Here is a 16670-nt window from a genome sequence, read left to right as displayed (position 1 = left end):
AGTCTCACCTCAGCTCCTCGATCTCTTTGATGTAGTTCTGGATCATGTTGCCAATCTCCTCACTGCCCTCTCCTACAACAACACACAAAACCATTCATGAGCAGTCAACACACATAGCATTTAAAACCGTGTGTGTGCGTGTGTGTGTGTGTGTGTGTGTGTGTGTGTGTGTGTGTGTGTGTGTGTGTGTGTACTGACCGCTCTTGCTGAGTGCTTGGCTGGTGACCAGGTGTGTGAGGCGTGTGCGTTGGGCGTCGATGGTCTCCTGCATGGCCTTGACTCTCATGCGCAGGTTGCTGTTTTCCGTCTGTAGCATGGCGTTCTCATGCACCATGTCGTTCACACACTCCACACCGTCCTCTCCCACCATACGCTTACCCTGCGCACACACACACACATGAAGATGTGTCTCTCACAAACACACACACACACACACAAACGTTCGTCTCTCACACACACTCATAAACGTGTCTCTCACACACATGAAGATGTGTCTCTCACAAACACACACACACACACACAAACATGTGTCTCTCACACACACTCATAAATGTGTCTCTCACACACATAGCAACCGTTTTTCAATTCTTCAATCATTTCATTCTGTCCTCTCCATGAGTACCTCCATGAGCTCACCTACAGTCAGCCATCTTGGTTCTACACAGGTTCTCTCCCACCTACAGTCAGCCATCTTGGTTCTACACAGATTCTCTCTCACCTACAGTCAGCCATCTTGGTTCTACACAGGTTCTCTCTCACCTACAGTCAGGCATCTTGGTTCTACACAGGTTCTCTCTCACCTACTATCAGCCATCTTGGTTCTACACAGGTTCTCTCTCACCTACTGTCAGCCATCTTGATTCTACACAGGTTCTCTCTCACCTACTATCAGCCATCTTGGTTCTACACAGGTTCTCTCTCACCTACAGTCAGACATCTTGATTCTACACAGGTTCTCTCTCACCTACAGTCAGCCATCTTGGTTCTACACAGGTTCTCTCCCACCTACAGTCAGCCATCTTGGTTCTACACAGGTTCTCTCTCACCTACAGTCAGCCATCTTGGTTCTACACAGGTTCTCTCTCACCTACATTCAGGCATCTTGGTTCTACACAGGTTCTCTCTCACCTACTATCAGCCATCTTGGTTCTACACAGGTTCTCTCTCACCTACTGTCAGCCATCTTGATTCTACACAGGTTCTCTCTCACCTACTATCAGCCATCTTGGTTCTACACAGGTTCTCTCTCACCTACAGTCAGACATCTTGATTCTACACAGGTTCTCTCTCACCTACTATCAGCCATCTTGGTTCTACACAGGTTCTCTCCCACCTACAGTCAGCCATCTTGGTTCTACACAGGTTCTCTCTCACCTACAGTCAGGCAATCTTGATTCTAAAGGATCTCACTCACATTACCCTCGTTACTCGTTACACTCGTTCATCTCTTTCTCTCTCTCCCCCCCTCTCACCGTCCTGTACTCCATGAGTTCCATCTGCAGGCGGGCGATCTCGGTTCTCAGGGCGCTGATCTGCTGGCTGGCGCGGTCCTGGTTCACCACCACCTTGTTCTTGATGTTGCGCGCCCGGTTGGCGTACTTCAGCGTGTTCAGCGTCTCCATGAAGTCCCGATCGGACGGACTGATGCACGCGATCATCACCGTCTGACTGTGAGGGAGAAGCAACCCAATCATCATTAGTGTGTGTGTGTATAATCATGAAGCAACCGAATGATCATTTGTGTGTGTGTGTGTGTGTGTGTGTGTGTGTGTAATCATCCCCGTCGGACTGTGAGGGAGAAGCAACCAAATTATTTGTGTGTGTGTGTGTGTGTGTGTGTGTGTGTGTGTGTGTGTGTGTGTGTGTGTGTGTGTAATAGTCACTGTCTGACTGTGAGGGAGCAAAAACTAAAGGAGCAAAAACTAATTGATCATTATTGTGTGTGTGTGTGTGTGTGTGTGTGTGCAATCATTACAGGAAGCAACAACAGAATGATAATCATCACAGTTGGACTAGCTATGCTGTTATCTAATTCATCATTGCATGGTAGTTTGGGAATGTGAATGTAGCTGATGTAGAGATGAGGTTTTATTTGAATATGTTTACACCTGATTAATCCCAGACTGGACACACAGCTGGAATACTAACTGGCATAATTCTCTCTGGTCACATACACTCACACACACACACACACACACACACACACACACACACACACACACACACACACACACACACACACACACTCACCTGTTGCCCCCCAGAGAGTCCTGCAGCAGCCGTGTGAGTTTGGAGTCTCGGTACGGCACATGCGTTGAGCGCTTGCTCCGGTCCCCCAAAGCACTGATCACATTCCCCAATGCCAGCTAGTAAACAACACACACAAACAAACAAACAAACAAATAAACAAACATATACACACACACACACATACGCACTACACTAACACGTTCTTTTCTGTCTTTCTTTGTGGGCCTGCATTAGCTCATCTGACCACCAGAGGGCCCCCTCGCTGCAGCTCTGTCTCCTGGCAACAGGTGGATTTCAGGCGCTGGTGTGGAATGACAGACTGACCAGAGGAGAGTTGGTTGCCAGGGCAACGCCTGGCTCAGTCCCTCAACACGTCACCCTCCCCATGACCGAGCACCTCCGAGATTCAGTTACAAAGACACAAGTCCGCCTGCCTCCCTGTTCAAACAGGACGCTGTGGGCTACACACATTGCCCTCCATAATTGTCTCTCTCTCGCCACCAGGCACAGCTACTCATGCCGAATGGAGGCAGGAACACTCAAGAATTCCCCATGAAGATTCCCATGATGGAACACCAAATAAAGTGTCCTTGTGTGTCATTTCCATTTGGAAACAAAAAGTCAAAGCAGTTATTGAGATTATGGTCATTCAACTTTGGAGAAATTGTAGCCTACTTTTATAATAACAAGCATTCCTGGAAGGAACTCTCATTTTCCTGCGTGGATGCAGTATTTTATGATTGCATGTGATTTCATTGGACACATCCTCTGTTGGCGCACAGTCTTGCTCTGAGCAGAGGAGGAGACACAGGCAGCTGCCAAATGAATGGCCTGGGTGCCCCAAGGTGCCCTCTCAGGTGCCTGTCTAAAATTACACCCATGGAAGAACATGCTGAGGCCAGGACCCCGTCAGCCACGGAGGGCAGAGGAGGTAATTACACATTCTCATGAAATGATCACTGTAAGCGGAGTGGAGCCTCACAGGAGTTTTACCCCCCACCGGGGCAGAAGAGGCAGTTGGGGTGGGACAGTTTCTCAACGGGTCACACTTAAGAGTGTCAGAGGAGGGGTTGGTATGGCAGTTTCTCACCAGACCATACTTAGAGCCACAGAGGAGTTCCCCCCTCAGATGGGGCATTGGAGTGGTTGGTGGGGCAGTTTCTCAGCAGGTCACACTTAGTGCCCCAGAGGAGTTCTTACCCCCTACACGACACACTGACAAAGGCCACAAGGCCGAAACGTCTTACATTAGTGGTATCGCTGGGGCAGTTTCTCTCCAGCCTTTCCAGGTTTCTACCCCCTAGAGGAGCATGAGAGTGCATTAGATGGGGCAGTTCCTCACCAGGCCGCAGTTGATGGAGATGCCCTCTTTGGCCCGGTCCCCCGTGGCGCCAGTCCGCTTCAGCCGCTCCGACCCGGCCAGGTCCACAAAGTGGAACTTAGCCGTCAGCGTCTCAAACTCGTTCATCTCGCCCGAGCCATTGGCCAGCCGGTTGTCCGTCTCTCCATCCTGGGAGGAGCAAAGAGCAGAGAGGGAGGGGATTCAGTACAAGCACTTCCTGTTAGAACACAAAACCAGAGCAACCAAAACATTCCAGAGCCCCAAAACATGCCAGAACCCCAAAGACTCCAAAACATTTATATTACATTACGTTATAATACAAGATATTTGAAGGCACACAACAGCTAAAGGACATCACAAACCCCCAAAGGGAGGACTAACACTCTAGAATCACAGAACTACACAAAACAATTCCAATATTAAAAAAAAAAGCCTGTTGAGGAGTGAATTATTGTCCTAGTTCCTTCTAGAATTCAATGCAAACAATCTATAGCTTGATGAAATAAAAATATATAATGGGATACTCTATGCAAGTAATAGATAATAATGGCATATTCCAGAGCTCTACGGTGCAGCATGAGGCCATGTCCCTCTGTCAAGACTGCTGAGAGGCGAGGGCCGTAAAGACGTGATTACAGGTGCTGAGCCCCGGAGGGCCGCGCAGGTGTGTCTTGGGTCGTAAACGCGCTCGTAAAAGGGTGTGTGAAAGGGTGCTCACCTTGTCGCTGCCGCTGGGGTTGGCGCAGACGCGCACCTGGCACAGGTGGATGGTGAAGATGGCGTGGGATCGAGAGCTCTGCGCGTTCATCTGCGTGCTCGCCGTCGTGCGGGACAGAGCACCCAACTTCAGACACTGGATCATCTGGGGGACAGACACACATACACACACACACACACACACACACACACACACACACACACACACACACACACACATACACACACACACACACACACAGTGTTTCACAAGAGGAAGAGCACACAATATAAAAAAATTAGCAAAACCCATTTTTTTAATCATATAAGTATTTGACATATTAGTCTCTTCCATTCACACACACAGAAAGTTTACCAGCATACTTAAAGACCATAATCAACTGTACTCAGTAAGCAGACATTCAACCTTTATTTATTCTCAGATGTTCATTTTCAATGAAGCTGAGATTACAGAAACAATTAATTTTATTGATAATAAAACAATAACAATCATAATAATAATGATAAAAAAAACTATGAATGAATTAAAGCATAATACTCTCTTCCATAAACACACACACACACACACACTGACCTCTGCCTCGGAGGTGACGTTGCGTGTGGTGACCCCGACGGTGTAGATGCCCCCGTTGGCGTCCTCGTGGATGCGGATGTTGGACCTCTGCTTACGAGCCTCCATGTCCCGCGTGGAGTCAAACAGGTCCAGCACCTCCTCGTTATACAGCTGCACGGGCCACAATCAATCAATCAATCAATCAACCAATCAGCACCTCCTCGTTATACAGCTGCACAGGACACAATCAATCAATCAATCAATCAACCAATCAGCACCTCCTCGTTATACAGCTGCACAGGACACAATCAATCAATCAATCAATCAATCAACCAATCAGCACCTCCTCGTTATACAGCTGCACAGGACACAATCAATCAATCAATCAATCAATCAACCAATCAATCAATCAATCAATCAGAGCAATCAAACAGGTCCAGCACCTCCTCATTATATAGCTGCATAGGCAGGCATGCAGTCAATCAATCAATAAATCAAGTCTTATAAATATATGGTATTCCAAAGGTAGCACTATACAATATACACAAATACAGATATGTAATACATGTGATATATGCCATGTTATTCACATATAATAATATATAGAACATAGAAGGCAATGTTTACTACAAATACAAAAATCTTATAATATATAATAATTATAATAAAATATACAATATAGATATATAATAAATATATACTATACATACCAGCCATTACATATAATACATCTATATTGCATAATATATATTATATATATTGCAATTAGCACTGCCTTCTTATCATAAGTGTACAACAATACTGACAAGAACATGTATTTGTATGAATTATTAGTTCATCATCTCGTCTTTCGCGAGCAAGCCTCCCTAACTACAACGATAACAGCAGAACAGTATGGCTCTGTTTAATATGAATGACTGCGAGATCGTCTGGGTCACTTTAAAGCCCAATTCACACCAAAGATCTGCGACGAGACGAAACCGTTGCAGAAGGAGATGCAGCGGTGTGAATTAAATGTTACACGTTGTTGCCAGCTGTTGCAAGCCGTCGCAAAGCATTCACCGTGTCTAGTCGCAGTGGCGGCTCATCTCGTTGTGAATGTTTGGTTTGAATCCCCCTTTAAGTTTATCATTCTAGTGCACTGGGCCGTACCTCCAAGAACTGTTAAGTTAAGTTATCATTAAGTTAAGTTAAGTTAAATTAAGTTAAGTTACGTTAAGTTATCATTCTAGTCCATACCTCCAGGAACTGTTAAGTTACGTTATCATTATTTTAAGTTAAGTTAAGTTAAGTTAAGTTATCATTCTAGTGCGTACCTCCAGGAACTGGGCGTTGATCTTGAACTCGGGCACAGGGGCGCCCTGCTCTATGGCGGCCTGCCTGCGCTGCTCGATGCCCCGGTATAGGTGGCCCACGGCCCTGGGGATGATGCCCAGCTCCTCGTCCCCGATGTTCACGTCGAACCCTGTACCCATGGTGTAGGTCTTCCCCGAACCCGTCTGGGAGGAAGAGGAAGAGGAGGAGTAGGAAGAGGAGGAAGAGGAAGAGGAGTGGGGAAGAAAACAAGACACAAATTAGTGAACTAATGAAAAACTTGGTGAAGAGAAAACTAACTAAACTAACTGGGTCTTAATTAACTTCCATCAGACTGACACACACACTCACTCACTCACTAACACACACACGCGCGCGCACACACACACACACACACACAGTGTTCACAGAGTTCATTAGCGTCATGGGAGAGGTAGCCTAATGGGAGTGGGCAGGCTGGTAAGCCTTCAGAACTGTCCTTATGATCACAAGGGATTAGAAATAGCATGAGGGGCTAGCACACATCACATAGGGCTTTACATACACACACACACACACACACACACACACACACACTCGAAATACACCACACACACATATCTAAACACACTCGAGACACACAACCCACACACACAAACATATACATATAAACACACACACACACACATACACACACACACACACACACACACACACATACTTGAAACACAAATACACACACACACACGGAACCAAACAGTGAGTGAATGCAAAAGATACATGTAGAGCTGAATGATAGCTCTAAGCTCCATGGTGAGCGTGAACGCACACACACACACACACACACACACACACACACACACACACACACACACACACACACACACACTGGATAAATGTGAAGCTGAATGATGGCTCTGGGTTGTGGGGTGAGCAGCACCCCAACAAAAGAGTTTGGGGAGGAGGGGTCTGGGTTGCTATGGAGACAGAGAGTGGAATGCCATGCTGGATCCAGATTCACACGTCACCCCTTACACACACACACACACACACACACACACACACACACACACACACACACACACACACACACACACACACACACACACACACACACACACACACACACACACACATAGACACAGACATGCAGATGGACAGACACACACAGACACACACAGGAAGACAGACAGATAGACACAGGCACACACATACACACACACACACACACACACACAGGTTTCCACTCCCAACTTCCCACTGAGTGTGAAAGAGAATGTCATGAGGTGGAACAATGACGAGGGGGCAGGAGAATGGGTGAGGATTAAGAACTAAAGAAAAGAGGAGAGAGGGGGGAGAGAGGGATGGAGGGAGACAGAGAAAGAGGGGGGCAGTTAGAGAGAGGGAGGGAGAGAGAAAGAAGGAAAGCGAGATAGAGAGGGGGTTGGAGAAAGAGAGAGGGAGAGAAAGAAGGAGAGAGGGAGAATTTAAGAGAGAACAGAGACTAGACAGTGCTGAAAAGAGAATAGACAGATCCAGTAAGATACAGTGTGAGATACAAGAGTTACAGTACAGATGCACAAGGACAAATAAAGGCAGCATCTGAGGAAAGCAGAGGAGAGGAGAGGAGAGGAGAGGAGAGGAGAGGAGAGGAGAGGAGAGGAGAGAAGAGAGGAGAGGAAAGAAGAAGTGGAGAGGCAGAGGCAGACGCATTTAACCTGTAGAAAATAACCAACTATGTTCTACACACACACACACACACACACACACACACACACACACACACACACACACACACACACACACACACACACACACACACACACACACACACACACACACAGCTAACTAAAGCAAACGTATCAGAGTGATCAGACGTATCCACGGTGCTCCTGTCCAGACCTGTCTGCTGTGGTTAATGCTTCATGACCTGTTTGTCTTCTTATCACCACGCCTGATATGAAGTAAGGCTTAGGAACAGAGAAAGTGTGTGTGAGTGTGTATGTGATAGTGTGTGTGTGTGTGAGAGTGTATGTATGTGTGTGTGTGTGTGTGTGTGTGTGTGTATGTATATGTGTGTGTGTGTGTGTGTGTGTGAGAGAGAGCATTCATTGTGCAACCACTCTTGGAGCTCAGTCGAGAGGTGTTTTGACACACTGAGCAGCATAAAGAAAACAAGTGGTGATATTTTGGTGATGAGTGTGTGTGTGTGTGTGTGTGTGTGTGTGTGTAGGGTGCCATGCAGCAGAGATCAGGTAAGTAATCTGAAGTATTTTCTTTAAATCTAAAGGAACATGACAGAGCTCAGTTTCATGGAAGTGGTGTGAGAGGAGAGAGATATGGAGACGAGAAGAGAAGAAGAGGATACAGAAGAAAAGAGTTGGAGAGGAGAGAAGGGCCTGGAGGAAGAGAGGAAAGAAGGATCTGGAGGAAGAGAGGAGAGAAGGATCTGGAGGAGGAGGAGAGGAGAGAAGGATCTGGAGAGGAGAGAAGAGGAGGATACAGACAAGAGAAAGAGAGGGGGGAAATATATGGAGCGGAGAAGAGAAGGAGAGAAGTATATGGAGAGAGGAGGAAGAGAATCCAAGGAAAGAGCTGGAGGAGGAGCGGACCTGTATGTAGGCGAAGATAGTGGTGTTGTATCCCTCAAAGAACCCCTCAATCAGCATCACGTGTGTGTGTGTGTGTGTGTGCGTGCGTGTGTGTACCTGTCCGTAGGCGAAGATGGTGGCGTTGTATCCCTCAAAGCAGCCCTCGATGAGCTTCTCGGTGCAGTCGGTGTAGATGAGGTCCTGCGTGGTGTCCATGTCGAAGACGAAGTCGTAGGTGAAGGCCTTGTCCTTCCCCAGCATCACCTGCGGCTCACCTGGCGTCACAAACGTGCAGATGTGACATCCCTCAATCTTCTCCCGCGCCAGCTGGGGACGGACCCTACCAGAGAGAGAGAGAGAGAGAGAGAGAGAGAGGGATTTAGTTTAGTGGACACACACACCACACACACACACACATACAACACATCAGCTGGGGACGAACCCTACCAGAGAGAGAAAGAGATTTAGTTTAGAACACGTAACCTGCGTTTGTTAATAATAATAATAATAATAATAATAATAATAATAACAATAAGACTCGAACCCGGGAAACAGCAGCTCCTCGGATCGGGAGTCGAGCGTGCTAACAATCAAGCTAAAAGCCCAGGCTACTAGTTTTCATGCCAGCAACACACACACACACACACACACACACACACACACACACACACACACACACACACACACACACACACACACACACACACACACACACACACACACACACACACACACACACACACACACACACACACACTGTTACGCGGGGCCAGTATTGCTGTGTCTCCTGTGCTTGTTTTCCCCTATAGGCGGAGTGTTGCGCTGTGGTCACGGATGACGCGTAATTGCTGGCACCTCCCTCCTATATTTAAACCAGCCCGTATCCAAGATGTCGCTCTCTCTTTCCATCGGCTTGGCCTTCTTGAGACATGCGGGGCACACTACACTATACATTACATTACTTTAGATAATTTAAAACCCTTAAACTTTGTTGTAAACCTTCTTTATATGTAAATACATTTACTTCAGTTTAACACATGGCGATTATATAGCTTAGGTTTCTGCACGTTTTTAGTATTAGTTAGTGAGCGTAGTTATTTAGTTTCCTCGGAAGACTCACCCTTATACTTTGCCCGGGTTTATGTCCGCTCGGGTCGGGAGCCAGGCAAGCTCCCTCCGCTAAGACAGTAAGCGCCAGGTTTTCTTTTGTGTTATCCTTTTGTCTTAATAATCGCCATGCTTTCGTTGTTATTCGTTCACTCTTAACTTTCATTAAATTGTACACATGTTCTTCACCACCGGACTCTGTGATTTTATGTTATGCTGTCCTATCATTTTACATGGACTCGTAACATAAAAATGGGGGCTCGTCCGGGATATGAAATTGTTTGTTCTATTCAAATTGGATTTTGATGCGCATTACAATTCGTTTCTTGTTGCGGCCGCACTTTGTCGGCCTATTCGCGTTAATGCGCTGATATAGTTTTCACAGTGTTTCGGTTTATAGTGTGCTTAGTATTGTCTTCACTTTTTCCGGTTTTTGAATTTTCCCATTGTGTTCTCTCTGGTTTCCCTCAAAGTTTTTCGCCATGGCCACTTTAGAAGAGTTTATTAAGTCGCCAACACAGGACGCATTATCTAGCATGACGCGCGATGAGTTGTTGCGAGTTGCGGGGCATTCTAAAGTAGAAGTTCGTGGTAGCCCATTGAAAGCAGAACTTCTTGCTCAACTTATTGAGGCGTTAGGCACTCGTGGTGTGTTTGTCGAGGCCGACAAAACACTTCCTGGTCCTGCGAAACCTGGCTCACCTAAGTCACCTTTAAAGGGATATTCCGCCATTTTTGGAAATACGCTCATTTTCCACCTCCCCTCGAGCAAAACAATCGATATTTACCTTGTTCCCGTTCATCCAGCCATTCTGTGAGTCTGGCGATACAACTTTTAGCTTCAGCCTAGCATAGATCATTGAATCGGATTAGACCATTAGCTTCTCGCCTGCTAGCTTCATGTTTAAAAGTGACTAAGATTTCTGGTAATTTTCCCATTTAAAACGTGTCTCCTCTCAAGTTAGAAAGTGCAATAAGACCAACTGAAAATGAAACCTGGCGTTTTTCTAGGCTGATTTGACATGGAACTACACTCTCATCTGGCGTAATAATCAAGGCAACTTGCAAACGTACCATAGGCGCAGTGATATCTTATGCAGCATCTGAAAATAGTCCCCATAGACAACAAGCAATAGTAGTGCCAGTAGCTGCAAGTTGCCTTGATTATTACGCCAGATGAGAGTGTAGTTCCATGTCAAATCAGCCTAGAAAAACGGCAGGTTTCATTTTCAGTTGGTCTTATTGCACTTTCTAACTTGAGAGGAGACACGTTTTAAATGGGAAAATTACCAGAAATCTTAGTCACTTTTAAACATGAAGCTAGCAGGCGAGAAGCTAATGGTCTAATCCGATTCAATGATCTATGCTAGGCTGAAGCTAAAAGTTGTATCGCCAGACTCACAGAATGGCTGGATGAACGGGAACAAGGTAAATATCGATTGTTTTGCTCGAGGGAAGGTGGAAAATGAGCGTATTTCCAAAAATGGCGGAATATCCCTTTAACTGATATTTCCACTACACCGACAGTTACTAAAGCCGCGCTTGAGCTTCGGCGTTTAGAGCTGCGAGAAAAGGAGATAGAGTGGGAACGAGAGAGAACACGACTTGACGCAGATAGACAGGCAGCGCGAGAGAAAGAAAAATGGGAACATGAACGTAAAATAAAAGATGCAGAAATAGCGCAGACGATTCGTTTAAGAGAACTGGATTTAAAAGCTCGTGAATCGGGTGTTCATCTTCCTAATGACCATTTTGATGTAACGCGAAATATCAGAGTTGTTCCACCATTTAGAGAAAAAGAAGTGGACAAATTTTTCGCTCACTTTGAAAGAGTAGCCACAGTTTTAAAGTGGCCACGCGAAGTGTGGACCATGACGCTCCAGTGCGTATTTGTAGGCAAAGCGCAAGAAGCTTATGCTGCTTTGTCCTTAGAGGATGCTGCAGACTACGAAAAGGTAAAGCAGGCTGTGCTTCGCATTTACTCGTTAGTGCCAGAGGCATATAGGCAAAAATACCGTAATTTCCAAAAGTCCGAATCATTGACACATGTAGAGTTTGTTCGAGAAAAAGAATTGTTGTTCGATCGTTGGTTGAATTCTCAAAACATTACATCTTTTGAGGGCCTTCGTGACTTAATAATTCTAGAGGATTTTAAAAACTGCCTCCCGAAAAATGTCGCTACTTTTGTCAGTGAGCATAAGGATTTAAAGCCTTCTAGTGCAGCTGTATTGGCCGACGAATATGTGTTATCGCGAAAAGTTGTAAACACACACCCTGTGCGGTTTCAAGGTAGCATAAGTCCTCAACCTGGTGGTAGGCCACCTACTGAAGCTGCATCCGAAGTTATTCACACTGGAGATAGACAAGTGACCCGTCTCAGAGACAGTCCTGTTTGTGGTTATTGCAAGAAACGTGGACATGTACTTTCAGAGTGCTATTCCTTAAAACGTAAAAATAAGTCGTCTTATCCTAATACTGTGTTCCCTAGGTCTGGATCTAATATGTGTGTTTCTACACCTTCGACGTCTCGGAAAGACGAGAGTACAAGCCAGGCCTTTGCACCCTTTATCATGAGCGGCTTTGTCTCTTTGCCGGGAGAGCCCAGTGCGCGTGTTTCGATTAAAATACTACGCGACACAGGCGCCTCTCAAAGCTTTATATTAGACAATGTCCTGCCTTTTAGTGACTCATCTTACACTGGGACTAGCGTTATTGTTCAGGGTTTTGAAATGGGTTTCGTTAACGTTCCTCTACACAAAATGTGTCTTTTCTCTGACTTAGTCTCCGGAAACGTTACGGTCGGCGTACGCCCTTCTCTCCCCGTTCAAGGCATCTCTATGCTCTTAGGGAATGACTTGGCCGGTGGGAAAGTACTCCCTAGCCCTGTTGTGTCTACGTCTCTAGCTTTACACTGTTCTGATGACTTGGCTGTGAAATACCCTGAAGTGTTTCACTCTTCTGTAGTTACTCGCGCTATGGCGCAACGCACAAAATATGTTTCTGATAAAGAACGCGATAATGAGCAAATCGATCTTAGTGATACATTTATTGCTCATCCTGTGCCTCGACGTTCTCGTGGTGAACGACTTCCAAGGTCTGTGCCACTCCCCACTGATCCGTGCGTTAAACTGTCCCACAGTCGTGAGCAACTTATTGTCGAACAGATGAATGACCCATCTCTCTCTTCTCTGTTAGCGGAGGCTGTGTCCGAGAAGGACATTGAGTTTATGCCTCATGGCTATTATCTTCGCGAGGGGGTCTTGATGCGCAAATGGAGGCCACTCACGGCCTCAGCCGCAGATGAATGGCGTGTGCTAAATCAGATTGTTGTTCCTATGCCATATCGAAGTGAAATTCTGAGTCTCGCTCATGACCATCATTTTTCAGGTCATTTAGGCATCAACAAAACAACTGATCGTATCTTACGTCATTATTTCTGGCCAGGTATTAAGCGCGCTGTCACTAAATATTGCAAAACTTGCCATGTATGTCAAGTTACGGGTAAGCCTAATCAGCTTATTCCCCCGGCTCCGTTGCAGCCGATTCCAGTCACCTCAGAGCCTTTTGAACATGTCATTCTTGACTGTGTTGGTCCACTGCCGCGGACCAAGACAGGCAAGGAATATCTCTTGACCATTATGTGCACGCTAACGCGATTCCCCGAGGCTATTCCTCTTAGAAAAATCACGGCCTCTGCCATTATTAAGGTTCTCTTGGTGTTCTTCTCCCTTTTCGGTTTTCCGAAAATAGTACAAACAGATCAGGGCAGTAATTTTATGTCCAAAATGTTCAATCAGTCAATGTATCAGCTTGGTGTTAAGCACGTTACTTCAAGTTCGTACCATCCACAGTCACAAGGTGCACTCGAGCGTTTTCACCAAACGTTAAAGTCCATGCTTAGGGCTTATTGCCTTGAATTTGAACGTGACTGGGATGAGGGCATTCCATATCACTGAAAAAACCTCGCATCGTAGCCTGCCTGAGTACGTTGCTAAAATGCGCTGCAGATTAAATCGTGCTTGCGAACTAGCTAAAGCAAATCTAGGCCTTTGTCAAAAGCGTATGAAGCAACGTTACGACCGCAAAGCTGTCCACCTCTCTAGTTTTCATGCCAGCAGCACTCTTGAGGCGTCGGGAGTGAGGTTTACCAACGTTCCACACACACAGCTAAGCTAGCTGGCACCCATTACACACACACTCACATGAAAACACATCAAAGCAGCTGAGCCTACTAAAGAGAGATTAAGACTTCAGACCACTGAAACACTCTGGAACACTCATGCCAACGCAGGTGTCCTGATCTGAGCTGGCTAGAGACAGAGAGGGACAGAGATGGGGAGGGTGAGATAGATGGACAAGATATATATATATATATATAGAGAGAGAGAGAGAGAACATGCTTAGGGTGTACAAGAAAAAACCAAGCCATCTCTTGTCCTAACAGAAACCTGCCCTACACACACACACACACACACACACACACACACACACACACACACACACACACACACACACACACACACACACACACACACACACACAGACACACAAACACGCACACACACACACACAGGGCTGGAAGGCAGGGAGCTGCCCTCTGAACCGGGCCAGATTTCAGAAGAACCAAGCCACAGCATGCTCTCTCCACTGGTCTCACACGCGCGCACACGCACGCACGCACGCACGCACGCACGCACGCACGCACGCACGCACGCACGCAAGGTATAAAAAAAACTCTCACAGCACAACAACTCCAATAGAACTGGCAACAGACACAGGTTAGCGTGCTAAGAAGCCGTTCATCAACATCCACAAGACACAAGTTAGCATTTTAAGAAGCTTCTATTTTATCAGCGTCTACAACAGTACTGCTAAACAGACATGAATTTGCTAAGAGGCCTTTCATCAATGTCAACTCCACTGCTGTGCTATTTAAGGGCACATGTATAACCTGTGTGTGTTGGGGGAAGGTCATTGTGTGTGTGTGTGTGTGTGTGTGTGTGTGTGTGTGTGTTTGTTTGTTTGTGTGTGCAGCCTCCAGGTGAGAGAGCTACTGTTGCCAGAAGTGAAGAAATAGAGAGGGAGGGAGAGAGAGAGAGAGAAAAGAAAAAGAGGTAGAGAAAGACAGAGAGAAGGATAGATAAAGAGAGGGAGAGGACGAGAGAAGGAAAGATAGGTAAAGAGGTAGAGAGCGGCAGAGAGAGAGAGAGAAAGAAAGAGGTAGACAGAGGGAGAGAAAAGAGAGAGTGCATGAGTGAGAGAGAGAGAGAGAGAGAGAGAGAGCAGGAGAGAGTGGTAGAGAGAGAGGAAGTGGTTCCAACATACTATGCAAACAGTCACACCCTGAATTTCATCTATTTATTTTTCCTCCTTTCCTTTTTTCATCCAATTTCCATTTATTCACACACACACACACACACACAGTCTGTCCTTTCATCCAACTCGTCGGCACAAACAGCTCACACACACACTTTTTCCTGAAAGATGCAGCAAAAACACAGTGAATCACACACACACACACACACACACAGGACCATAAAGAGCTGTTTGTAGGCTGCAGGGTGTACTCATCCCTCCCTGACTACACGTAACATTCACATCACCAGAAGACATGACTTTCACCTTCCCCTCACTACTACACAAATGGACTTCAAACACACACACACACACACACACACACATGCGCACATACACACACACAAACAAACTCTCTCTCTCACACACACATGCGCGCACACACACACACACACACACACACACACACACACACACACACACACACACACAGCCTCCTTGTTATGTGCCATCGAGGGCTGTAATCAACACTGTGAGGTCAACAGTATTTGCCTATTGTGCAGCGTCCACAGCTAATCTTCTGCTTATCTCTGCCCTGTGTTTTCTCTCTGAGTGTGTGTGTGTGTGTGTGTGTGTGTGTGTGTGTGTGTGTGTGTGTGTGTGTGTGTGTGTCTGTGTGTGTGTGTGTGTGTGTGTGTGTGTGTGTGTGTGTGTGTGTGTGTGTGTGTGTGTGTGTGTGTGTGTGCTTCCTGTGATGCCTTCCGTCAGCTACTGTGCTGCCAGCATCCTGTAATATTCACTAACAAGCATACACACACAGGTCAGTTTCACCTGTGAAGCTTAACGTGTTCATACACACACACTGCTCAGTTTCACCTGTGCAGCTTAATGTGTTCATACACACACAGGTAATTTCCACCCTAACGTGTTCATACACACACACTGGTCACTTTCACCTTAACGTGTTCATACACACACTAGTCAGTTCCACCTGTGCAGCTTAACGTGTTCATACACACACACACAGGTCAGTTCCACCTTAATGTGTACGTACACACACACTGGTCAGTTTCACCTGTGCAGCTTAACATGTTCATGTGGCCTCTATCTACAGCCTGTGATGCGGTGGCCAGCGCCTGAGACTGTGGCAATTCACTGTGTGTGTGTGTGTGTGTGTGTGTGTGTGTGTGTGTGTGTGTGTGTGTGTGTGTGTGTGTATGTGTGTGTGTGTGTGTGGAGCCAGGCTTTCACTGTACAAACCCAGTCTACAGAGCTGCCATTGTAGAACCAGTGACATCAGATAGCAGCTATTTAGCATCCCTACTCTGGAGAGAGAGAGAGAGAGAGAGAGAGAGAGAAATAAGGAGAATGTGTGAAAAAGTGAGAGTTAAAGAAGAGAACAAGCAAGATGAGAGAGAGCGAGAGAAACACACAGAATGAAAGAACGTAGAGAAGGCAGGTTGGACATTGTGAACAAAAGTACAAAAAGTGGTAGTGTGTGTGTGTGTGTGTGTGTGTGTGT

General features: G+C 46.2%; 1 protein-coding gene across 1 annotated transcript in view; it reads right to left on the bottom strand.

Annotated features, from left to right (window-relative positions):
* Nucleotides 1-16670, bottom strand: part of LOC134062698 (kinesin-like protein KIF21A) — a 58776-nt gene that overhangs the window by 24898 nt on the left and 17208 nt on the right. Inside the window, exons 2-10 of the mRNA XM_062518807.1 lie at nt 8864-9086; nt 6179-6361; nt 4884-5033; nt 4311-4454; nt 3593-3760; nt 2251-2366; nt 1473-1668; nt 199-379; nt 9-72 (exon numbers count right to left, since the gene is read on the bottom strand). Of these exons, the coding sequence (XP_062374791.1) occupies nt 9-72; nt 199-379; nt 1473-1668; nt 2251-2366; nt 3593-3760; nt 4311-4454; nt 4884-5033; nt 6179-6361; nt 8864-9086 (1425 nt within the window). The remainder of the gene's footprint in view (nt 1-8; nt 73-198; nt 380-1472; nt 1669-2250; nt 2367-3592; nt 3761-4310; nt 4455-4883; nt 5034-6178; nt 6362-8863; nt 9087-16670) is intronic.

This window comes from Sardina pilchardus, chromosome 17 (assembly GCF_963854185.1).
Source record: "Sardina pilchardus chromosome 17, fSarPil1.1, whole genome shotgun sequence".
Classification (NCBI taxonomy): Eukaryota; Metazoa; Chordata; class Actinopteri; order Clupeiformes; family Clupeidae; genus Sardina; species Sardina pilchardus.
Note: the sequence above shows the minus strand (reverse complement) of the source record. Positions and strands in the feature narration are given on the sequence as shown.